Source organism: Phanerochaete carnosa, assembly GCF_000300595.1.
Source record: "Phanerochaete carnosa HHB-10118-sp unplaced genomic scaffold PHACAscaffold_4, whole genome shotgun sequence".
Classification (NCBI taxonomy): domain Eukaryota; kingdom Fungi; phylum Basidiomycota; class Agaricomycetes; order Polyporales; family Phanerochaetaceae; genus Phanerochaete; species Phanerochaete carnosa.
The window spans coordinates 2,633,906-2,658,384 of record NW_006767631.1 but is presented as its reverse complement, the minus strand read 5'-3'; the positions used below and the strand labels follow the sequence as shown (position 1 = coordinate 2,658,384).

The following is a 24,479-nucleotide window of genomic DNA, read 5'->3' as shown; positions in this document are numbered from 1 at the left end:
TGTACATCAAGACGCTACTACAGTGTAGATCCTTACATTGCCTCCACTGGAATGTGTACAGCGCATAATGCTTGCTTCGCCTGGCTGAGTAGCTGGCTACGCCCAATTTATGAAGTTTGGCGATTATGCTGAAGGCCAGAAATTAAAAGTTGGAATATCACTTCATGGGTTCTTCATATTATTTGAGAGTCACAGAGCTTGTGGGAAGTTATCTATCTGTATTAGAACGCCAACTTTTCTTGGGCCCGGTATGGATATTCAGCTAATACTCAATTTTGTGATGCAAAAAGTGGGCGATCCAACCTGATGTTGTTAGGTAGCAGAGTTTGAAGCTTGAGTTAACCACAACTCTCACTTCATCCCCCAGAGTTGTTGAGTAACAAACATGCCCACTCAGGATTCACCTCCTGTCTACTTCGAGCCCTCCGAACCACTGACCATACCCATGTTAATTGGCCAGACCGAGGTGATCCCCCGACACTCTTCTGTCAACTTAGTCTCTATGATTGAGTTCACACCAACGAAGACAACCAATCGCCTGAAACTCTCGGTACGGGCGACAACTCCTCACCTTTGTGATGACACGCTCAAGACAGCTCGCGTAACACTGTATGAGAAGCTGACTCTGAAGAAGGTTTTCATATGGGCAGCGTCAGCCTCGCCTGCTAGCCAAGTCTCGGCAGAGTCGTCTCTTACCTTGATTGCTTCGACAGTTAACGCGAGGTGTTGGACCAGGTTTGATTAATCATGTGGTAGTAACTACTACGGTGTGCAATGTATTACCTACTAGTAACTGAGCTAGCAACTGCGTAGGGCCTGTAAAGCCTGTCCAGCACCTCTCGGCATGCTATATATGGTGCTTCCATCAACTGAGCTTGAAAATAGGCTGCATATGTAATATACTGCTTAATTGAAAAGATGACTAAGCTAAAACATTATCCCAATATGGTAAAGCATCTCAAAACATATGATATGTTTTGAACATACCATATGTTGAATGTTTTTGCATCATGTCATAGAGAATATATGTACAAACATATGATATGTTTTGAACATACCACATATTAAATGTGTTTGCACCATGTCATGGAGAACATATGTACAAACAAGTTCTCCATTAGTAAGCAGCTCAGCAAAGCAGTATTTGGGCTGTTATTCATAAAAAACTCGCCAGGAGCTAGCGAGTTTTTGGATATATATGGTAGCGCTCCCGGATTTGCAATAAGCGCCAGAGCGCGGGAAACCAGGTTCTGCAAGCTATTACACCTGCTCCCCTTCCTTTCCCCTCATAGAATTGTTAGGGAAAGCATTAGAATAGGTTCTAGTATACTTGTGTGGTGTATATCTTAACCCTCATGTCTTCCTGTGGTGTATACATTATAATAGGTAATAAATCAGCTTTAAAGTGAAAAAGGGTACCAGAAACAAATGGTCCTGTACCTTGTATAAAGCTTGGAAGAAAGTCGGATGGCTCTAGACATATCTATACATGTTATGCAAGCATGGGGAAGCAATTTAGAGGCCAGGATAACATGCAGAGATGCAGGCAGGAGGTCAGAACTCTTATTGCACTCATGATAGCTTGGACACTGTTCTCAGCCTTTAGTAATGAATGTAGCTAGGTACAAATGGTTTTGCAGATGCTCTAGCACTAATAAATAATATATACAGCTCTGTGAAGCCTTATCACACTGGAAAAGGGCTAACCTCCACTCAACAACATGGGTATGCAAACAGAGCTTAAAAACACCACATATGCAGATGTACAGATGCCTAAAGGCAGAGATAAGCTAGATACAGCTACATACACAGTATTCTGACATATTCTGACCCTCCCAGGTGGTGATCCCCTTCCCACCTATGCTGTAAGAGCCAGGCACACACCTGCGCACAGATGGTGGTTTTGAACTGGTCAGAACTTCATCAAGATGCCACTCCGGGGTTAACTGATGCACTGCTCCACCAATACATGTCCCCTGGACATATAAAGTTGTATACCCCTGTTTTGACAGGCTGGAAATCGATTGGAAACGGTCCGCTCGTCCAATTCTAAATGGTTGAGCCAGTAGGAGGTGTTTTCGACGAGATCAGCGAATAGGCGCCCATTGAAAACACTAAGATCTGCTTAATCGGACGGAATCAAAAATAAACCATAGCCATTCTATCTTGGGCTAAAAGCGACACCTTCCAGCATATGAAAAAATCTGATATGTGTCATTTTATTTGCCAAGCCTCACAGGCTCTACAGAGAGTTTGTGGATGCCTCAGGCTCCCCACACCCTTGGGGAAGGTTCTAGTGCCATCTATCATGAGTGTATAACATTAGAAGAGTTGTAGGTGTCGTAGTTTCGCATTTGACGCACCCAAAGGGCTTTGTATCTTTGACGCCGTGCTTTGGCCCTTTTGTCCGTCACGCAGTGGCACACTCCATCATTGCACCTTTGTTCTCTGTATGTATATATACGCGCCGTTTACTGTAAAATAAATCATCAGACTATTTCCCCACTCTCTCGTGTGCTCGACTACTCTACAAGAGGTTATGAGCCCCGCGGCGTAGACCGCATCAACAAACTTACCTTGCATCCCGAAATTTCGCTCTCACACCAAGTCTCAACACCCGCATCAGCACGATTATCAAGTAACGATACGACAGCATGTTGGCGGACAGTGAACGGATGACAGCCATCTACAGTGGCGGCAGCCACTGCATCGAACCCCTTTGCGGACCCGAAAACTTCGTGCCATGGACGGTCCGGATGGAGGACATCTTGGACGACATGGACTACTGGCCTATCGTTAAGGGGGAGCTAAAGAAACTCAAAAATGATAAGGAAGACAAGTGGACAAAGAAAGACCACAAGGCACTCACCCAGATTCGCCTCCATGTCTCGGAGGCAATGATCCTCTATATCATGTCTGCAAAGACATCGAAAGATGCTTGGGACACGCTCCAGGTGATGTTCAAGGTCTCCGGACCAATCGCGGCTGTTCTCATCTGGCGGAAGCTGTTCCGCTACATGATGGAGGAAGGCTCCAATGTTGAGGAGCAGATCCACACGCTGCGTGGTTACCAAGAACAGCTCGTCGCGCTCGATTCGGCGGTCAGCAACAAAGACTTCGCATTCGTTTTGCTCACCGCCCTCCCGGACTCCTGGGACCCATTCGTCAGCGCGCTCGACACCAGTGATCTCAAGACGAACAAGCTCATTGGTCGCATCCTTGCAGAAGACAACCGTCGGAAGGCGTGCGCGACCACCGAGACGACGCTATTTGTGAAGAAAGGCAAAGACATGAAGAAAGGCAAGTTCCGCAAGGGCGTAACATGCTATAACTGCAACAAAGAAGGACATCTCGCGTCAGAGTGCCGTGGACCGAAGAAGAATGCCAGCAGCAGCAAGCCGTCGAAGGCACATCACACTCTCGATTACAATACGGATGACTCCTATGAGTTTAACATCTTTGACAAACAGGCATTCGTTGCGCACTTAGGCCTATGGCTGGCAGACTTGGCCACTCAGTCACACATTGTACGCGACCAGTCTCTATTCACTTCCTACTGCGAGACGCCTGATGGCAAGATCTTGGAAGCCGGCTCGTGTAGAGCACTCAGACGCAGAACTGTCCCTGTAATCTTCAAGGTCAATGGATGCAACATCTCGGTCACGCTACAGGATGCGATCTATGCACCTGACCTCCCAAGCAACCTCATATCTATGGGACGACTCACCAAAGCCGGTTTCACCTTTGGCGGCTCGGGCGACAACTTCTTTATCGAGAAGGGCAACCGCACGATCGGATGTGGATGTAAATTCAATAATCTGTATCAGCTGGACGTCACCTCTGCCATTTTGACCGCATATGTCGTGAAGACTGGATGCACCTGGTACAAATGGCACTGCATCTTGGGCCACCTCAACAAGGCGCAACTTTGCGATCTCAAGAAGCACTCGGTCGGCATGGACATCGACGAGTCCTCAGACTTCGATTTCGCATGCAAACCCTGTATTCAGGCGAAACAGGCTAGACGCCCCTTCCCGAAGGAGTCAGAGACGCAGTACAAAGACATTGGCGAACTCACCGTGTTCAACACCTGGGGTCCAGCACAGACCAAATTGATCCACTGCAATCGGTACTATGTGTTGTTCACCGACGCAAAGTCCTGCGATTCCACTATCGGCTTCATGAGGTCACGCAATGCTGCGCTCGACCACTTCAAGAAGTACAAGGCCCGCGTCGAGAAGCAAACCGGGAAGAAGCTCAAGGCTGTCCGCTGCGACAACGCGAAGGAATTTGTTGACAGCAAGTTCAAGGCCTATCTTAATGAGCAAGGCATCATTCTCGAGACGACGGCACCATACTCACCTGCCCAGAACGGAATTGCCAAATGCCTAAATTGCACTCTTGTTGAACACGCTTGTGTGATGCTCATCGCGAAGAACCTGCCGAAGTTCTTGTGGGAAGACGCTGTCGCATACGCGTGCTTCCTGAAGAACCGGTCTCCCACGCGCGCACTGAGTGGGAAGACATCTTACGAGGCCTTCTGGGGCAAGGTGCCCAATGTTTCCGACCTACACGAGTTTGGTTCTGACGTCTGGGTGCTCAGGCCAGAGATCCAGCAGAACAAGCTCGAGGCAAAGTCAGAAAAATTCCTGTTCACTGGTTTCAGCAATGGAAGCCGGGCATATTGGTACTATAACTCACGTTCATGCCAGATTCTGATGTCTCAGAATGTCATTTTCCCTAAGATGAGGATGCCACTGATACTCGAGGTGCCAAGTCCTCGACTTGAGGAGGAGAATGTGCCGCTCGCGCAAGACAAGTTGAGTCCTCCGGCCAAGGACACCACTCCATCTCTCACCTCTGCTAAACCTGCACCGGATTTGACCCCCGATGATATTAAAGTTGATGCTGGCAACCCATCGCCCCCTATTCGTTGCTCCGCATGCTCAGCAACTCCCGCATCAATTAACTATCGCGAGGCCGCAGGCTACCAGGTTCAGAAGCCCAAAGCGGATGGCAACAGCATGAAGGCGCACTTCGTGGCCGGCGAAACATGTTTCCACACCTACACGGACAAGCCGCAGAGCATACCCGAAGTCAAGTCGCGACCCGACTGGTCACACTGGAAGACTGCCATGGACGCCAAAATCGCACAGCTGGATCGACTATCGATCTACGAGCTGGTCGACCTGCCCTCGTGCCGCAAGCCCATTGGCTGCTGGTGGGTATTTGTAATCAAACGGAAGGCTGGTGGCAATATCAGCAAGTACAAGGCACGACTCGTTGGCCAAGGCTTCACGCAGAAGCCTGGGCAAGATTTCTTCGAGACCTATGCACCGGTCTGTTGACAAGAATCCCTCTGCAGTCTCATGGCCATCTCAGCACTCTATCGACTCTTCATACACCAACTTGACATCACTGGAGCATATCTTCACGCTGAACTCGAAGAAGAAATCTACATGATCCAACCACCTAAGTACAGCGATGGCACTGGACACGTCTGGCGACTGCGCAAGGCTATCTATAGGCTACGGCAAGCTGGCCACGTCTGGAACATCAAACTCAACTACGAGCTTGCAGCTCTCGACTTCTGCCAACTTTCTGCCGACGCCTGCGTGTACGCCCACGCACTCAATGGTGCCCCCATCTTCATCATCACGCACGTCGACGACATGTCTCTCATGACGTCGAGCCTCACCGTTCTCACAACTGTCAAGAAGCAGATTGCATCCCGACTGGAAGTCACCAATATGGGTGAAATCAAGAAGTATATTGGCATTGAATTTGACATCGACCATGAACACGGTATCTACACAATGCACCAGACCACCTACCTCACAACCATCATCGAACGTTTTGGCATGCTCTACAGCAAGCCCGTTTGCATGCCCATGGATCCAGACGTCCACCTCATGCCCACACCCGAGAACGACGCACCCGATACAACATTTCCGTACGCAGCCGCAATCGGCTCGCTCATGTACGCGGCTGTCAGCACAAGACCTGACATCGCGTTCGCCATCCAGCACCTTAGCCAGTTCACCACTCGTCCATCTGCTGTGCACATCACGGCAGTCAAATGCATTTTCCGGTACCTGAACGGCACGCGCACACTCGGCCTCACCTATTGATCGGATGACTGCAATGTTCTCACCGGTTACACTGATGCTGACTGGGCAACATCTCTTGTCGACCGTCGCTCTATTTCCAGCTATGTCTACATGCTCGCAGAGGGAGCTATTAGCTGGAGCTTGCTCAAGCAGCACTCCGTCACGCTCTCAAGCATGGAGTCGGAGTACATGGCTCTCACACATGCTACCAAGGAAGCCGTATGGCTTCGCGCCCTCTTCTCTGACCTCGGACTGCTCTCAGACGGCCCAACGCCTCTTCTCAGCAACAACCAGGCCGCCATCACATTCTTGCAAAACAATTAATTCCACAAACACTCCAAGCACATCGACGTGCGGTACCACTTCACACGCGAACGCATAATCTCCAACAAGATTTTGGTCACCTACTGCGCATCCGAAGACAACCAGGCCGATTCATTCACGAAGGGCCTGTCTCATCCCGTGCACGAGAGGCAACTCGCTCGAATCGGGCTTCGCGCTTGTTGAGGGAGAGTGTCGTAGTTTCGCGTTTGACGCACCCAAAGAGCTTTGTATCTTTGATGCTGTGCTTTGGCCCTTTTGTCCGTCACGCAGTGGCACACTCCATCATTGCACCTTTGTTCTCTGTATGTATATATACGTGCCGTTTACTGTAGAATAAATCATCAGACTATTTCCCCACTCTCTCGTGTGCTCGACTACTCTACAAGAGTAGGAACTTTGGAAAGGGTTTCCTGCTACTTTCAGGTCCAAAGAAATCGATTTTTAATAGAAACAAAAGTATAGTATATTATACAGCAGTTATATTCACTCTAAACTGCAAATAACTACTAAAAATAGGTACAGGTACATATGCTAGGAGGTTTTGAGTTCATTGAACAAAGGGGAGGGGAGAAATTGAGCCAAGAATGGCCTCCAAAAGCGAAATTGATGTAAGGAGCCAGATAGCCGGGTAGCAGCTTGGTGGCACTTGATGGAGCTGATGGGGCTTAAGTCCGCGCTAAATCTGCAAAAACTCGACTCTCAGCGAGTATTTTGTGAATAGTGGGCTCAATATTGGTTTCTGACATATGTTTAGTATAGCAAATATGTTCAAACATATGTTCACCACCTTCCCATGTTATAAAACAAAAACAAGCGCCCAAAGCGGTATGTTATGGCATGTCTCCCAAATGTGGTCTATATTTCAATTCCAGTTGATGGAAACACCATATATAGCGTGCCAAGAGGTGCCGGAGAGGCTTTACAGGCCCTACACAGTTGCTAGCTCAGTTACTAGTAATACATCGCACACTGTAGTAGTTACTGCCACACGATTAATCAAACATGCGCCAAAGAGTGTCTGGCAAGAATGACACAGTCCAGATCAAGCCAGTGTGCTCGTAGATCCCCATCAGCTCCTGGCCGGTGTTCGTGTCCCAGATCTGTGCACTGTGGTCCTTGCTGCTGATGATGACCTGTCACCCGCATGGCTCATTGCCATGCTCCAGATTCTGCCAGTGTGTCTGTTGAGCGTCACAAGTTGCACACCAGAGTCGGCATTCCAGATGATCCCACGCAAGTTACCGCACGGCACAATTCACTTGCTGTCACTTGTGAATGCGACAAACATGACTTGCGCCGTGTGTCCCCAGAGCGTGAGCAGGAGTCACTTCTCCTGCAGGTCTCACACTCTAATGATGCTGTCCACAGAGCCAGACGTGAGCTTGCTGCCGTTGGAGCTGTAGGCAACCTGCCAAGCGTCGAGCTCGTGCCCCTCGAGCTGTCTGACTTCACTGTCTTCGTAAAGGGAATGTGGGTCTCAGAGGATGATGAGCCTGTTGCCAGAGGCCGATGCGATCTGGGTGCCACTGGGCAAAAAGGCGACGGACCAGACATTGTTATTGTAGGTCTGCCACTTCTGGATAAGCTGCCCGGTCTTAATGTTCCACATTTGTACAGTGCTGTTGTCAGAGCCCATTGTGAGGAGCTCGCTCCTAGGAGCCCATGAGACAGATGTAATGGAGCTGCCCTCAAGGTCGTTATCAGAGAGTAACATGTGCGGTAATCAAATTTGTTGCCACCAATTGCCACTTCCTTGCTCAGCAAGCACTGGCCTCTGCCAACGAGGTTCTTGATGTAGAACATGCGAAGTGCATCAAGCTGGACCACCTCCATCACCGTCGCCATTATTGCCCTGGTTGTCTGCATCTTCTGCTTGAGCATTTGCTTGCTGCATCATTTTGCAGAGGATGGCCTTTCTTTCTTGTGCAACAGGTTTTTCCAGGGAAAGTGTTCCCACTAGCGACCTTGTCAGTATCAAACTCTGTGAATCATAGAGAAACATATGGCCGTCTTCAACCACGATCTCCGGTGTGCTGAGAATTAATCATTATTGGAGATTCTCTGGGCTGTCATAAGTCCCCTACTAGCAATGATGTCAAGTAAATAACAATGCAACCACGAAAGGACTGCATCACATATAGCAAAAAGAGTGCTCACGTTATGTTCACATGCAATAGCAACTTCTGCATTAGAATTCTGCGTGGTGCTCAGTAAATTACTTAGCCTTAAAAGACTGCATTTACTGCAATGGTATAGCCGAGCACAATATTGACAGGGCCGCTAACCTGAAGCTAGGTTAGCTATGAAAAGGGCTTGGAGTAGTCTGCCATACTCACATCTTTGGCTCCAGGGTCAGTGTCATCTCCACCTCTGTCATCGTCATCTGCCACCACGATTGGATCAAGTGTGCGTGAGAGAGAGAAGACTCTACAATGGCCGTGAGCTGTTTGGCAGTAGAGCTCAAGGATAAAGGTGCAAGAATAGAGGCGATGGTGCTGGTGGCGGGGTGCGCCCCTCAGGAGTTGTCAGTCCTGAGCTTCTTCATATATCTGGTGAAAGTGTTGTTGGGAACAAGTGAGTTGAGGTTGGCATGATTTGTCAGTAGCAACATGGCGCCTCTCTCCCATGTGCATGTATATTGGTAGTTTGCGTTTCCACCTACAGGTACGCCGGCCGATGTAGCAGCACCTTGATGCGCAAAGCAGGCTGCTCACTGTGTGAGAATTGTGGTCACTGAGAGGAAACAGGCGCCAGTCATCTATCGCATTTGTGCCACTCTCTCTTTAGGGTTTGCTCACCACTCGTATCGCACATCAAGCCAGCGTTGTGCCCACCATGTTCTGCATCCTCCCTCTACTCGTATCTCACGCGTTTAATGGTGCCTGGGCTGCATTACAGGTGCAGCCTACCTTTTAGGTGAGCCGCCACATACTAAACATGAGCCGGGCTCACCTTACACCGATGCAAGACTGTAAGACCTGTCAGTCGCCCTCTGCTGTTATCTGCAACCAACCCCAGCTAGTGGAGCCGGTTGTACACGTCCAAGGCTCAGCACAACCATGCAAAGAGGCAGATTACGATTAGAAGGGCGATGGTGGAGAAGCTCATGCAGCTTGAGGCTAAAATGGCTGTGGAGTAAATGCTTTGCGTGCCTTTGTAGTGGTACTAATATCTTGCGTAGCAGCGACTTTCAAGTGCTGTTCCTTCACAGTAGGTGGTACTCAGCACAACTGGACATACGGCAATGTATCCTGGACGAGGTACTGAAGTCAAATGCCGCTCAGACTGCTCGTGCAAAGAGGAAACAGCGCATCGTTATCATGTAAGTCTCGCTGATATCGCACGAGGTGCTTTGCTCATTTTTTTACAGCTCGACGTTGCACACTGGCGGTGATATGAAGCAGTCCCACGAGCACCATGACAACACCCTGCATGTGCAGGTATGTTTATGCACATTTGTACCGCCCTACTATGGGCAGAAGGACATAAAACACATTATTGTGAATATCTAATTCGGCTCATTTGATAGTTTGCTGCCCACCCCCTACTTCATTGTCATTCTTACCATATTAGCCACTATCCCCTGCTTTATTGCCACCCTTAATACATTTCTTGCTTGCACTCCATTCGCATAAATGTAGCTTTCACTGAAATACAGCTCTACTCCCCACTTCACCTCACTCCAATAGTCGCTAATTCCAGATGGTCCGAAGTGGATTTTGTGGAACTCAGACAAAGCGTCACAGCCTTGTGGTGTTCAGGAGTCAGCAGCACTTTTAACATGAGCAAATTCCCCAGAAGCGACCCTCTCCCTGTCTGCTGCAATGCGCGGGTGCACATACTCTCGAGCTCTCTCACCACTGTCACTAGCGAGCCTCCCCCACCCTGGTCGTCATCATGCACTTGCCCCTGGTACCACCTACTCAGCAGCAGCTCTGTTTCGACCACTCTTGGGCAGCTCAGTGCGCACCGCAGCCAACATCTTAAAGATGGGTGCACATGTCTCTGACATTGCGCACAGCTGGGAGTATCTCAACAAGATGCTGGTGAACGCCAAGATGCATGTATGTGCTCCAGGACATGGCACACCAGCTCACATATCGCCTTAAAGGCTGCGTAACAGTTGTTTGAGAAGATTTCAAGTGGTACTCATATGCGCTCAATGACAGGCCATCGCCTGGCAGCAATGACCCTCCCAGACAGGCTAGTGTGCTGTTGGATCCATGCCCCCCGTGCACACCAGACAGTGCACCCACTCGCATCACCCGACCTGCTCACATTCGCAGGTGCTGTTCAGGCAACTGGCAGGTAGATCAGTGGATGACTAGTGGGCAACTAGTGGGTGACCAGTGAACATGTCAGTGAGCCACATGCGGCAATGCCAAAAATAGTTAATGTGTTTGTATTGCAGTTCTTTTGCGACAAAAGTCAGCTCTCCTATTTAAGCAAATAGATAGTAGATGTATACCTTTTTTGTACATATCTCAATAGAAAATATATTTATTATTCTATATATGGATAGCCCAGTGGTATTTGTACCTCTTTTTGCTACATGCAGAACAACTTTTTACAACAAGATTCACCAAAAAAAAGGTGTCTTTGTTTGGCTCCTATTTCCAGGTTTTACCTATCATATGTTTTTACTGGAAAGTGTTCGATCTTTTTAGCTTCTATTCTCATACCGATTCAGGTGAAAATATTAACTAATTAGCCCCGTGCATGCAGCTCTCTTCATCACACCTGCTCACTTGCCGTTAGCCATGTGGACTGCCCCAATTTCCTGGTGTGGCGTTTAGCTACAGCGCTGAACTGAGTACTAGCACTGTGCGCTGGCGTGACGGCCCAACACATGGTGACAAGGGGTGACAGCTCTGTGACAGCTCGCGACATGGGTGTGTGACGCGATGCACATCTTCCCGTACCGCCGAGCTGCAAGTCCAAAACTCATTCTGGCCCACGGACTGAGCTTCCGCCATGGACATGCGCGCACGCCCGCCTGTACTCAGTGTCTTTCATTCCACCACACGATGCAACTCTCCGCCTGCTTTGCCCTCTCTCTTCCTTCCTCTGTCCCTTCGCCTTCTCATTCTCAAGCTGCTGTCAATCTGCTTGAACTTGTGTAGAATAATGCTCGGCACATGTCTATATCACCGACGGGCATCTCTACGGCCCCTTCACATCTTCCTACACACTGACCGATATTGAGCTAAAGATGAGCCATGTATCCTCGAATGTCCTGCTCAGAGCTCGCTGTCTTATGGCTCAATTGGCTCTGTCTGTCTGCTCTTGGAGGATTGTATATTTCATTTCACATGGGTACGTCAAAAATTGCGGACACCGTCAATGTTTTTGCCCGTTGATGTCGGTTCACAGGTGAGCCCGTGTTTGTGGTAACATCTCCATCGTTTTCAGAGGGGTCTATACTGCTCTTGTCTAAATGGTGCGTTTGACGGCAAATTTTTCAAGCTTATTCTGGAATACGCTGTCATGCACCATAATTATAAGTATAGGAAAACTAAAGGAATAATAGGTATTCAAATCAAAAAGAAACCGCTTACTCAGAGCTGCAAAGTAAGCATAAACACTTAAGCTTACTAAAAGTGAATCAATGACTAATAATATGACTCAGCTTCTTAGTAATCTAGAAACTATGCTTAGTAAAGGTCTATGCTCAACAGCTATGAATTACCAAAGTATAGTAATACTCTAACAAACATTAGTAATAGCTTACCAATACATTAGTAAAACAGACAGAAGGCTGACTAATACAGACAAAATGCTTATTAATAAAAGTAGAAGTAGCTTAGTAATTACAGTAGAATAGAAGAGCCAGTTTTGCTATTGGCTAAGGAGCAACAGGCTGAAAGGTATAAATAGGAGAGGTTCTCTGAGAGACACGAACACACCAACCCACCAAGCACCACACACACTCTCAAGGATTTAGCTAGCAGCAAACCTGCAGTTCATCCCCTGAGCTCTTTAGCTCTCAGAGAATAGACTCCTTTCTTTAAAGCCTAGGAAATTCCTTAAGCACAGTAGAGCCTCCGACTTTCAAATAACCTGAAGGGAAACGCCCTTGGTATAGTGCACGAGTTCACTATTTGACTAACCCTAGACTGCAAGAGCTAGTGGCGTCATTATCTGAGACTGTGGTACGTCTCCTGTAGAGCTTACAGTAATTAGACTAGCAGTAAAGAGATTAAATCTATTCTTGATCTTTAACTCTAAATTGGAAGCTTCAGACTGCTTCAAGTTATACAAATCCTCTAAGGACATTAAATTGTCCTTACTAGCCAAAGCTTACTAAGTTAACCAAGACATTAAGTTGTCTTTGTTACCCTCTTATCTTACTTATCTAAAAACCCTATTCTACTAACTCAAGTAGCTAGTCCTTAAGCTACTAACCAAACCTCCTTACAGCCCATCTTCCAAGATTCCTTAAAAAGTCCCTTGTAAACAGGCAAGTGAGGCTTTAGAGTACTTAAGCAGATTAGTAGGTGGTCTTTGAATTAGTCCCCCACGAACATCAGGATAGCTTGGTTGAAAGGCTAACCCAGTGAACCCTGGAAAGAAAAGATTGGGAAAACCAAATCTAAGTATTCCATACTATACCCTTCTTGCTTTTAGCTTAGAACAGACCAAACTCCATTCTTTTTTATTAAAAAGTAGCCTTCTAGGATTTCTCCTAAAATTTTCTTTATACCAAACCTCATTTTTATTTTTACTTACTTTTCTTATCCTAACCTTTTCTTTACGACAACGTCCCCTCGCATGGGATTAAAAAAAATCTGTCTCCTGCACTCTTCGTTGAAATCAAGTGCGGCTGAGCAAATAGCGGAAGACGGCAAGAGATGACTTCTGCTCTGTTACTGTGCTAGAGCGAAACACAGAGTGTGTACGCAATTCATCTGCTTCCTTGGCTCGTGACCAGGCCCAAGAGTAGCAGCGGTGCAAGTGGAATCGACTTCACGGCTGAAGCTGATGCTAATGTATTCATGTCAACCAGGCGACAGTGTTGTACGTATACCTCAACGGGCAGGGGTGTTTGACTTCTGATCCTGCACCAGGGCTTCACCAGTTCCACAACCTGTTTCTCTGGTACTGTCTGCAGTATCATTAATGGCTGTAAGTAGATCATTATGCTTGCCCATGGCTCTAAGGCTCATGAGATCATTCAGATTATTCGCTGCATTCCCGACACCGCATCCTTTGCTAGCGCAAGCGCAATCCCTAGATCTCTAGATCCCCCCGGGCAGTGCGCCACCTAACGCTGGTCCTCTGCATTTTGTAAATGCAAATATTGCCGGCTTCGACCTCGGGTACAACGTGGATGGCTCTTACAGCCAGCGGCGTGCGGCCTTCTCTGCTCAAGTATTATGGCCATGGTGGTGCTGGCTAGATGCAACACCTTGTCAACTATGACGGTTTCAGTGTCTTCCCTCTTCCCTGTCGGCTGGCAGATCCTCACCAACGACGTGCTCACCGGTACCCTTGACAAGGACAATTTCCAGGAGTACTTGTCCAAGCTTGCTTGGCTTGCAGCGCGAGCTGCATCATTGATGTGCGCAACTACGCTCGCTGGAAAGGAGAGGTAATTGGATCTTCTGTGCTGTATTATACCCTCTGGACTGACATCTACTTCCAGATTATTAGCCCGGATATCTGAGCAACAAAGTCTTTGCTTCACTCCGGAGCAGCATTGCAAGCAAGTGCGCCAGCAGCGACCGAGCTGCCTTTGGAGTATAAGTCTTCTCAGCCCCCTTCAGCTTGACTTGCTCGCTCACTTGACATCAGCCTGAACGAGCCCCACGACATCCCCGTCATCAACCTCTGGACATGATCTGTTCAGGCCTCTGCCTCTGCCATCAGCCAGGTGGACACGACAACGCAGCCGACCTTGCTCGCAGGCAACGACTACACATCCTCCAGAGCCTTCATCTCAAATGACTCCACAGCTACTCTTGGTAACGCCATGAATCCTGACAGCACTGTCACGAACCTAGTTTTTAGTGTCCACAGGTGCCTCGATTCAGACGGCTTGTAAGTTCTTTGCCATACTTGCTCGAGACAAATTCTGACAGCGAAAAAAGTGGTAGCCATGCCGACCATGTGACTGACACCGCTTGCTATCTGCTTGCATGCCAACAGCTGCCAGACATTCAATATCGTCACCTGCGGTGAAAGCAATGCCTTGTGCGCGACGTACCTATACCAGCAGATTGCCTTCGCCTAGCAGAATTCTGATGGTGAGCCCATTTCTGTCATGTATCTACTTAATGGCGATTGACAAGGCTCAGCGGCCTTCCCTGGCCACGTCAGCAGGGCTGCAGGCAATTTGACCTGAGCTGTGTCCTAATTGAGGTTCTGACAGACACGAGCAGGGGCTGAATGGGCACATTTCTCATGGCTGCTTGCTTGACACTCAAGTAATCGTGGGCATAACAGGCTGTTCTGCCAGGTGCTCAAAAGCCTTAATTTAGTTTGCTAGGGGTTAGAGGCTGTACTCTAAGTTCGGCAAATTGCATATACGGCACCACTCTATAATTTTGCGAGTGTTGTACCTGAGATCGAGCAATTGTTGACATACCTCTCGTGGTTCGCTCGAGGAGACACACCATCAGTCAGTCTCGTCTTTGCTGTGGTCTCCCAATGTTGACGCGAAGTTCAGGTGCTCTTTGCCAGTCATGGTGTGCTCTCGTTTATTGATACTTGCTCCAGACAGTTCTGCAGCAGAACCGTGGGTGTTCTCCTGTATATTGCTGCTGCATGTGCCGCACGCGACAAGAAGCTGGACTTGGGCCGGCAGACAACTTTCGAAAACAAAGCTCTGCCGCGTGCTGCAGGATACGAGATGTTTGCTCCTGGCCATGAGAGCAGTTTGGACACTGTTCCCCGCCACCGGGGAAGGCACAAAGCAGGCTCTCGCTCCAATGACTCTTGCGCTCTGGATTGTCTCTGCCAAGGCGTAAAATCAGGTATTGCAGCAACGTACGTATCAGCTATGTTGCAAGGAGATAGGCGACTGATGAACATGTTCACTCTCCAGGTGGTATTGCCAGCCATGAGCGTTGAAGCCCGAAGTTTGGTTTGGCATTCTGAAGACTTCGTCCTGGCTGTCTTAGCAGGACTGGGCAGCCCAACCACTTGCATGGCTGGTATCTTCTGCAGTGAGCACAATGATTGTATATAGTAAGATATCTTTTGCTGTCCATACTCACTACTTACACTTTCTGCCAGACTGCCCACCACGTGTCCCGCACATTACGTCCGAGTAGGGTGGACCTACCACGCCACCAACACCAACGGTGACCATAGACATTATCTCCTCATAATCAAGCAGCAGCTGGCACTCTGGCCCTCTTCGAGCACTCTCTCAAGCATCTCTTCAAGCGCATCATCAAGCACATCGACTGCGCCCTCGCAGCCCCTCGTGCGCCTGTGCACCAAATTCTCTGCCTGCAGCCATTGGTGCGTTGCGCTCTCGGTCATGGCATTTCTGCAAACATCATGTGGGCTTAATATTTCAGCATACTTCGAATGCCTCTTGCACGACATCCACGCCGTAGTTGCTACTGACCAAGGATCATGAACGACATGAGCAACGTGGGCCAGGCTCGGATCCGGCGCTTTGTCAATGACGATGGCTTCAGCGTACTTCCACTTGCCCGTCAGCCGGCAGCTTCTCACCAATGACATCCTCAGTGAGACTTGGTTGTAAGTTTCATTGAGCATTTTGTCCGCTTCCTTAATACCCACTCCACCCTTGAAGATCACTTTCCACACAAGTATTAAAGCCCACGTGTGAGCAAGAGTTGCCAAATGGATATGCACACAGTTAGTTGGTTTCTCAATGTCTAAAGTATGTCCCGAGACAGGATGATGTAGGGATGTGTCGTTCGAGAGCTTTCCGGGGCGTTGTAGAGGTAGATTCGGCTTACGTGGGTCGACGTCGGTGCGGTAGGACGAAGGAGGAGATATGGTCATCGAGGGAAAAGAAACTTGAACGCGCGAGCAGCGAACTCTAGTTACAGAGACGCCGCGAGGGCCAAAACCTACAACCTAATACTTAAGCTAATATACTGTTCGACTAGACTTACTGCTCGTGCTCGTGCCCGCGCTCTCGCGGGCGGTTCTATACTTGACTCGAAGGCGGGCGGAGGCGACAGCTCACGCGCGACAGGGGAATGACACTCGAAGGGAGATTCTGGGGGAAAGAGGTGCTTGCTCCATTCGAAGGTGGGAGGTCACCTTTATAATACATGACAAAAGCGCCACTCCGCTGCCGTGCTCTCGGCCGGAGTGCCCATAGAGAAGAAGAGCGAGAAGCGTCGTGAAAAGAGACCAAAGGGGAATGAAGGAGTGTTCTGTAATGGGTAAAATAGTTAACGTCAGGCTTCGGGAACAACTCGCCGTTCACAACGGGCAATGACTCGGCGCTCACTCGCGCGGCGGGCCCCTATTTACTTGCGCGTTCCTGCTGTCCTCAGGTCGCGGGGTGCTCCGTCGTCGACGAGGTGCTGCCTACGTCCCGCTGTTCTGGTCGAGCCGCCGTCCGCCGTTCGCATACATAAAGAAGTTACCATCCATAGTGAACGCGTTTCTGAGCCCAAAGAGAGGAAGAAGGGAATGAGAACGAGCCGGAGAGTGAAGGAAGACGAGGGGGGGAGAAGTGCAAGAGATGTCAGACGCGGCACAACCCGGGTACCGTTCCATTCCGACGGTTGGACTTCGTGACGCCATACCGGCCGTGAGATTGATCGCCGTTGCGCCGCTTAGTCGCAGCGCGAGGACTGGTCTGCGGGAGCTCGAAAGGAATAGACGTGCGCAGGGTAAGCGTACAAATGGATAAAAAAGGTGCTTTGCGCGGCGCTCTAAGTATCCCTTCTACAGCGTAAGTCAGCCTGGTCTAAGGCAGGGTGAAGACCAAGCACGGCGCAAGCAGGAGATTGGTCGTTTGCCTCGTGGGCAGTTCCCACTACAGCTCGGCCAAACCGAGAATACTGCATTTTCTGGATCAAGCCATTCTTCCGGTGTGACGACATCGTGAGTTGCAGTGCTCACATCTTGCTCAACCTTGCTCACGAGGATGTGTAGGTTTTGGAGTAGAATAGTGGTGTACGAGCAAGTATGTCATTGAAAGGCAATGCAATCGCTCTGGTGGTCATTGCTACTTCAAGCTTCTTGAGCCTTGCAGTGGTCATTCAGGTTCATCGTCTAGGTATAATTCAGTTACAGTGCTCATAAATCATGACAGGCTGTTGCAGAAATTGTGCGTGCAGGATCTTGTCGGGAGAGCGAAGACAACGGAGGTGCTATTAGCGACATGCAGCTGAGGGGCTCCGCCGACCCGCAGCTGGGCGGCCTGCTGTCTGTGGGAACCAGTGAGCTGCAGCCAGTGGGCGATCTGCAGCCAGCAAGGCCGAGCAACTCACAGCCTAGTAACTCGCATTTTAGCGACCTACCACCAGTGAGATCTAGCGATCCACACCCAAGCAACCTACAGCCCAGCAACTCACAGACCAGCGACCCACAACCCAACGACCCACACTCCGGTAACCCACACCCCAGCAACTCACACCCCATCAGCCCGCAGTCTGGAGATCCACAGCCAGCAAGTGCCAGCGACCACGACCTGCAGCTGATGAAGCCTAGTGGCCCACGGCAGGTGAGAACCATCATTGGACACTTGTCCTACATAGACTCATAACAATTACCTTAGACTCCCCCAGGCATGGAACATTGGGGGGTAGTGTGCCGTGGGTGCAAAAAACCAATCTTCGGCATATGTCACAAGTGTGTGGAATGCATCAGGTTCGACCTGTGCCAAGACTGCATATCCGTCGTGTCACTTTGTTCTCAACACGAATACACCCATATGCTCTTTCTGATCGAGTATCCCTGGAACCACAGTCCATTTCGTGATTTATCAGTAGTGCCGCATATCGTTCATCCCAATTTCTATTGTGATGGCTGCCGTCAATGGCCGATCATTGGTGTATGTTACAGGTGCCTCTCATGTGACCACTTTGATTTCTGCTCTGCATGCTTCAACAACATCAACAGGCATTCCGCACACCATATCTCTTACGAGTTCTTTCCCATCCAAAGCCCAGAAGAAGAAGCGAAATTCCTTGCCACGCGGGACAATGCTCAGGTCCCTCCAACTTTCCCGGGAGACCATAGCGTGCTCCTTCCCCAGAGAGATGTGACAGAATGCACCTCCTACGATGGGACTGGTCGACGTTCCGACGCAGCATGCAGCAGATGCAGCAGACTCACTGTCGAACACTGCTGCGTCGACTGCGGTGGCCATTACGGACTTTGTACTGCTTGTGTGAGCGATTCGCATGTCCGCATGTCCCACAACCCTCTACATAGCTTCACCGCGCTTGAGTCGTCTACAGCATGGCTCGATTCTGAATCAAATCCATCCTCGGAGCACAACAACATTGCGAGCCAGACCAAGTGCAGCGAGTGCCAACGTCGCGTCTTTCGCATCCGACACAAGTGTCTTGAATGCCCCGAATTTTCGCTCTGTCACCTCTGCATCACCTCTTCCCAATGCTGCTCGGAGCACGGCATCAGACATTGTCTTTTCCCTGTCGGGTACCCATGGGATGTTGGCGCTTTTGAGGCTGTCTGCGCAATATTAGATGCATCGTGCTGTCGAGGCTGTGGCTTCAAGATCTTGTCGGGCTGGCACAAGTGTCTTTCATGTCCAGACTTTGCCTTGTGCTCATGGTGCATGTTAGACCCAGATGTGCGTCTCAAGCACGACCTTGGACATCCCTTTTCCCCTTACATATCACACTCCGGGTCTGGAATTGCCGAGCACAAAGCTAGGCGTCAACATCAGCGAAAAAATCGGCAGCTTATATAGCCTGGGCAGCCCTGGTAAAGCTAACCTCACTTACAATGGTGATCATTCTGGGAACAAATATTTCAACGTAGATATAGCACCGTTTTGATTTATCAAACATACCAGTCTGGGATCCTTTAGCATGCATAGCATGCTGGTGAGATTGGTATGCACTGGCAAGGCATTACCAGCGAGCACCAGTCTGGGTATCCTTTACAATACCGCTCGCAATAAATTGTTGAATATTTCAATATATTGGGAGCCACCTTGCACATCATAATTGAGGACAAAGAACAATATATTTGCAAAGCTACAGTAAATACATGGGTGCGGGCGGGTGTTATGAACATGTCGGTGATGTCAAACAGTCAAAGCGGCCACCCGCCGCTGCCGCATGTCGCCACCGCATGTGTCACTTGCACTGTAAGCGTTCGACAATGAGTAGCCCTCGCAGTGGTGCATGTTGCGCAGAGATTGAGTCCTGGACTGGACGCACATGTGAGCATTCATCACGTGGGAGCCTACAGACTGCGATGCATACCGTGAACACAGTATGCATGCTATTAGATGCGCTATACAAGACTAGGTGTGGAGCCTGCAGGCACGTCCTGCTTGTCCTGCTCGTCAGATCCATTCGACAGAGAAAGTGTGTACGTGAGAGCATACACGTCGCAAGCTGTTCCTTGCCCTTATGCTCTGCGCGTGCACAACTAAATGCTGATTATAAAGCTTCGTGAGTGTGCAACACAACAAATGAGCTGTACACTCACAACGCGCATCAGGTGTCATGTAGGAGTGCAGCATGTTCGAGGGAACAGCTTGTAAGATGAGAGAATATGTCTAATAGAGACCTGTGCATGAGAAAATGGATAAACGAGCGCATATATGCAGGCCACGTACCTTATATGAACCTGCGCGAGCGAGATGACAAAGCCATGAGCCAGAGAAGCATACAGGCAAGCATATACAAACCTCACATGATTGGGTTGCTGTCTCGAGTTCTTGTGAGACCTGCGCTGAAGGCTGGGAGCCGACATCGCGGCTACCATATACGCGGTCAGCTGGCTGTACTGTCAATGAGAATGCTAAAACAAATGTGCATGGTGCGAAAGGAAGGAGAGACACACCCCGATTGGCTGCAGGTTGTCGGTGAGCGCATACACCAAGGCCGTACATATGCAGGTGCCCGTGATCAGGTCCCAGAATGGCGTTGAGTGATTCATGGGCACTGCATGTGTAGTGTGGCGGTGGTGGTGGCGGTGGTGATACAGAGGCAGGAAGGGGGAGGTGTCCGTTTGATGAGACCCGTGGCATGGTGGTGGGGAAGTAAGAGGCACGGAGCGACGAGTGCCCTCTATATGGATTAATATATAAAAGGAGATACATCAAAATAAGTTTAGAGTATGTCAAACGAACCTTTGACTTGTCTCGGAAGAGTTGACATAGAGGCAAAGGCTGATGAAGGTCACGGTGGTGCGTGTGACGTCACGTCATCACCGAGGTCTGAGCTGATCTGAGTGAGCAGGTCATGTTATGTCCAGCGATATCATAATGAGAACGGAACTGTATTGACATACCGGTCTGGGTTGGGATTGCAATGCAATACCAGCCTGGTTTCGCCTGTCCTTGCATTGCCAGCGTCCACCAGACTGTTAAGCGCTTGTTTAGCAACCCTTTCTTGATCTACAATCGATTTTTAGCTGATGCAGCAGTTCGCCACATATGGGAATTTTCTTGTCCTGCCATACTCCGGCTTGGAAAGTACTAGCTTTGGCTCAGAACACGATAGCTCCTCTGATAGCGTAAGTCTCTGAATCTCAATCTGGAATAGTTTCTATGTTCGTCCACTGATGCCAAGACTTGATTCTCATTCAGGCTGCTACAGAACACAAATCGCTTGCACAGTCAAGAGTCTTCTTTGAGTTATCAGGAACATTTGTGTGTTTCTCATGCGACTACATTCCGTGGGCATGCACCACGTCACTAGTGATGGTTCCTCGTTTCGTAAATCCGCAGATCCCAGGGTTCCAGACAGACCCGGTGACTGAAGCTGAATGCACCCGGGCCACCGTCCGGGGGTCGATACAGATGGCCACCGCTGGCATCGTGCCCACCCACAACATTTTCTGGTCAATGTGTTCAGGTCCAGGCGAGATCTACACTCTCACTCCTCTCACTCCTTCCACCGTCCCTCTCCAGTGCGTACACATTGGCCAAGGTGCAATACCCAATGCACTCGCCGACATCCCTTGCAACCTCCTGCCAATCGACGATCTGCTCGCCAAACTCAACAATGTCCTTGGGACGTCGTATACGCTTGACACCCCTGGTGTTCGTGACTGCTTGGAGTACGCGGTCAGCAGTTCATGTGATTTTGGAGAGGTGTACGGGACTCTGCACTTGGAGTGGTCGGGCTGGCGGAAGCCTGAAGACTCTGCCGCGGCACTCACCAGGATGAAGCGCCGCTGTGATGAAGTCCAGGAAAGGCGGGACAATTCCATCTGCGATCACTCCATCCAGGATTCCCAAATTCCTCCTCAACGTGTGTGGGACCTGCACAGCAACCGAGTCCTCCCATTCCATGTCATGCCTCGGGCACATCGCGAACACAAGGATTGGTTGCCCAATGACCTTTGGATGGTGTCACACAGCTGGGTCCACGAACAAGACTGCGAGTACGTCATGACCGTGATAACAGACGCCGATGGCTTGTCCTGATTCTGTGCGGCACATCGCTCAACCACATCTGCATCGAGCTACTGAACATGGGCGCCACGTACGTTTGGCTCGACGTCCTCTGTTTATGACAGGCGGGTATCAAAGACGACGACAGAGCTCGGCTCGAGGAGTGGAAGCTCGACGTACCCACCATCGGTCACATCTACCAAGCCTGGCCAGATGAGAGACCGTGCATCACATATTTCAACGGCTTGGGGTTGCTGTTCAATCCGTCGCCAGCGGTTGTCGAGTCAGATCGGCACTGGTTCAATCACGTGTGGACCGTGCAGGAGACGCGGAGGCGCTGGCTACCTGGTGGACTCACTGCGACGCCTCATGTCAATAGCCCGGGGTTCTTTTCTCGGCTGGAAGATGTCTTTCAAAGTTTGTGGAGTTTTGATGCCATTCAAGCCATGAGGAATCGCCATTGCACCACCGACCTTGACAGGATTGCTGGTCTTGCTTATTTCCTGGAATGCTTGACACTACCGCTCTATGATCGGTCGGCTTCCTCGGAGTCTGCATGGACGTTGCTCATTAAGCACATGAGTGCAGAGTGGCGGACATCCCTTTTCTGCCAATACAAGTCTGACGTGACGTTCGGACTCTTCATCTCATGGGCCAGGTTCCTTGGGCTGAGGTCACAACCGGTGACAAGGTTCTTTTGGGGAAGTCTAAAGCTGGTGGATTCTCTGGACATTCACACCAATGACCCAGGGCAGTATTACGATTTCCTATCTGCCACCAAGCTGTGCTATGTTGTATCCCCACCCGATAACACACACCAAGGCAGCAGACCACAAGCGCTCCAACTCCACTTCTACGACCGCGCTGATCCTATTACTGTGCAAGTCTCTGCTACCAGAACACATGGATGTCTTGTTCCACATGTTCCCTATCGCTTTCTCACTTCTGTCGGGTTGTTATCGGGCATAGCGGCCTGGGTTGCAGTTGAGGCGGTCGGAGAGCGGGACTTGCAAGGCGAGAAAGCACTTGAGGTGATCAAGTGGGGTATCATTCTTATGGACGAGGATGAGGGCAAGAGACTCAGGAAGCTAGGATTAGGGAATGAAGATGCAACGGTGGTTTACTTGTCAGGTGAGGAGGCACTGACCAGGAGCGGGCATGTCGACAAGTACATAGAGGCATTTGACAGGGCGAGAGAGAGCTGAAAGGTGCAGAACGAGCTGTAATGTATTTAGCGATGTGCAGCGAGAGTGTATCCATAAGGTCTGAGCCTACAGATTGCATAACGAGGTCTATCATAGTGGCTACAGAGTCCAAGGTGTATTAAAAACTCCCATCATACCCTCTTTCCCGCCTCTGACTCGTCTGCTGATGTCTCGATTACTGCGTCGGCCAAGAAGCCGGAGTTGCGTGTATAAGTGAGAGCAGCATTGAATGATCCACTGACGACGACTTCAACTTGCTTACTTTTTCAATCTGCAAACAGCCGCGACAGGCTGCCGACCGGCGTGCTCTTCACTCGAGCCACAAACCGGAGCGCCGAGCAGCACACTTATGAAGGCGCCAATAGGGGCGAGGACTGGGGAGATGGTGAAGCAGTCGTATCATATCGTAATGAGCAACGTGCGCCCAGGTACATGTAGGTTATAAAATAAATCTAGAGACCATCAGCCAACGTCTATCATATCGTCAGCAACACTCAAACCATGTCAAGGATCCCATCGGCCTTCCAGTGTGTCTGCCAACACCTCTACAATCGTAAGCATGCCGTTTCGAGCCGGCCAGAACCTGCGCCCATGTCCCAGCCAGCCGTCCGTGCGCAGCCAACGAAAGTGTAAAGTTGACTGTCCGCGACTGCCTTCGATGTACGTGCCTCCCCAAGCAGACCATGATGTTCGTCGAGCGGGACTCCTCCCGGAGGCCTACAAGCTTGAACACACATGAACAGGCCTTCTAATTGGTCGCTGAGGGTGTGTGTCGCCTTGTGAATAGCGCAGAGGCACATACAGGCGGCCAGGTCGGCGTACAGGCTGGACCAGAACACACACCCCTCAGCGCAGCCGGTATCGTGCATCAAAATGGTTTGACACAGAATATGATACATACCAGATCAGTTTCTATGTGTCAGCTATTCTCATGCATGGCAACAGTGTCTTGGAACATATGACAGCAGGCTGATACATCTGGGGACTACTAGAAACATGCAATAAACTTGTTACGTGTTTTATATATAGGCCAAACATGTGTCAGATTTGTTGGGGCAGCTGTTACAGGTAGCAGGGCAAATTATTGGGGCAACTGTGTATTTTTAGAAGATTCCATGAAGCTGCAGGAATATGGAAGAATAGTGTAGAATAATATAGAATACTCTAGAATAGGCCAAAGTAGACCAAAGGATGGGGCTTCCAAAAGCTATATAAGGACCCCTAATCCACCCCAAATACAAGCAACTTTGAGAGCAAGAGTCTCGTCTGTGTGTGCCCAGGTAGAAAGTGCAATCA

At 49.7% G+C, this 24,479-nt stretch overlaps 7 protein-coding genes across 7 annotated transcripts; 6 read left to right on the top strand and 1 right to left on the bottom strand.

The window, feature by feature from the left end:
- Nucleotides 1–385: 385 nt before the first annotated feature.
- Nucleotides 386–745, top strand: PHACADRAFT_194588 (uncharacterized protein; the record flags this gene model as incomplete). The annotated part of the gene is made up of 1 exon (XM_007394779.1): nucleotides 386–745. One exon carries the CDS (start codon nucleotides 386–388, stop codon nucleotides 743–745), a length of 360 nt encoding a protein of 119 aa, XP_007394841.1.
- A 7,175-nt stretch (nucleotides 746–7,920) lies between these two features.
- On the bottom strand, nucleotides 7,921–8,121 carry PHACADRAFT_55700 (uncharacterized protein; the record flags this gene model as incomplete). The annotated part of the gene is made up of 1 exon (XM_007394024.1): nucleotides 7,921–8,121. A coding segment is annotated over one exon (201 nt), but the record flags the coding sequence as incomplete, so codon positions are not given.
- A 1,404-nt stretch (nucleotides 8,122–9,525) lies between these two features.
- On the top strand, nucleotides 9,526–10,554 carry PHACADRAFT_194586 (uncharacterized protein; the record flags this gene model as incomplete). The annotated part of the gene is made up of 6 exons (XM_007394778.1): nucleotides 9,526–9,569; nucleotides 9,619–9,756; nucleotides 9,805–9,874; nucleotides 10,305–10,396; nucleotides 10,456–10,498; nucleotides 10,546–10,554. 6 exons carry the CDS (start codon nucleotides 9,526–9,528, stop codon nucleotides 10,552–10,554), a joined length of 396 nt encoding a protein of 131 aa, XP_007394840.1.
- A 3,298-nt stretch (nucleotides 10,555–13,852) lies between these two features.
- On the top strand, nucleotides 13,853–14,100 carry PHACADRAFT_194585 (uncharacterized protein; the record flags this gene model as incomplete). The annotated part of the gene is made up of 2 exons (XM_007394777.1): nucleotides 13,853–14,025; nucleotides 14,088–14,100. 2 exons carry the CDS (start codon nucleotides 13,853–13,855, stop codon nucleotides 14,098–14,100), a joined length of 186 nt encoding a protein of 61 aa, XP_007394839.1.
- Nucleotides 14,101–16,700: 2,600 nt separating this feature from the next.
- PHACADRAFT_254471 (uncharacterized protein) lies at nucleotides 16,701–17,208 on the top strand. The gene is made up of 2 exons (XM_007394776.1): nucleotides 16,701–17,022; nucleotides 17,049–17,208. The coding sequence occupies exons 1-2, from the start codon at nucleotides 16,860–16,862 to the stop codon at nucleotides 17,183–17,185; spliced, it is 300 nt and encodes a 99-aa protein (XP_007394838.1). The 5' UTR covers nucleotides 16,701–16,859; the 3' UTR covers nucleotides 17,186–17,208.
- A 2,828-nt stretch (nucleotides 17,209–20,036) lies between these two features.
- PHACADRAFT_254470 (uncharacterized protein) lies at nucleotides 20,037–20,673 on the top strand. The gene has a single exon (XM_007394775.1). It carries the CDS (start codon nucleotides 20,130–20,132, stop codon nucleotides 20,505–20,507), a length of 378 nt encoding a protein of 125 aa, XP_007394837.1. The 5' UTR covers nucleotides 20,037–20,129; the 3' UTR covers nucleotides 20,508–20,673.
- Nucleotides 20,674–21,282: 609 nt separating this feature from the next.
- Nucleotides 21,283–23,183, top strand: PHACADRAFT_194584 (uncharacterized protein; the record flags this gene model as incomplete). The annotated part of the gene is made up of 3 exons (XM_007394774.1): nucleotides 21,283–21,968; nucleotides 21,992–22,069; nucleotides 22,127–23,183. 3 exons carry the CDS (start codon nucleotides 21,283–21,285, stop codon nucleotides 23,181–23,183), a joined length of 1,821 nt encoding a protein of 606 aa, XP_007394836.1.
- Between the last annotated feature and the right edge of the window lie 1,296 nt (nucleotides 23,184–24,479).

Excerpts from the sequence above, each read along its gene's own strand:
- PHACADRAFT_254471 (XM_007394776.1), top strand. The coding sequence starts at position 16,860 with ATGACTCGGCGCTCACTCGCGCGGCGGGCCCCTATTTACTTGCGCGTT. Across the intron at positions 17,023-17,048 it reads TAAAGAAGTTACCATCCATA|AGGAAGAAGGGAATGAGAAC; the intron begins GTGAACGCGTTT and ends GAGCCCAAAGAG.
- PHACADRAFT_254470 (XM_007394775.1), top strand. The coding sequence starts at position 20,130 with ATGTCTAATAGAGACCTGTGCATGAGAAAATGGATAAACGAGCGCATA.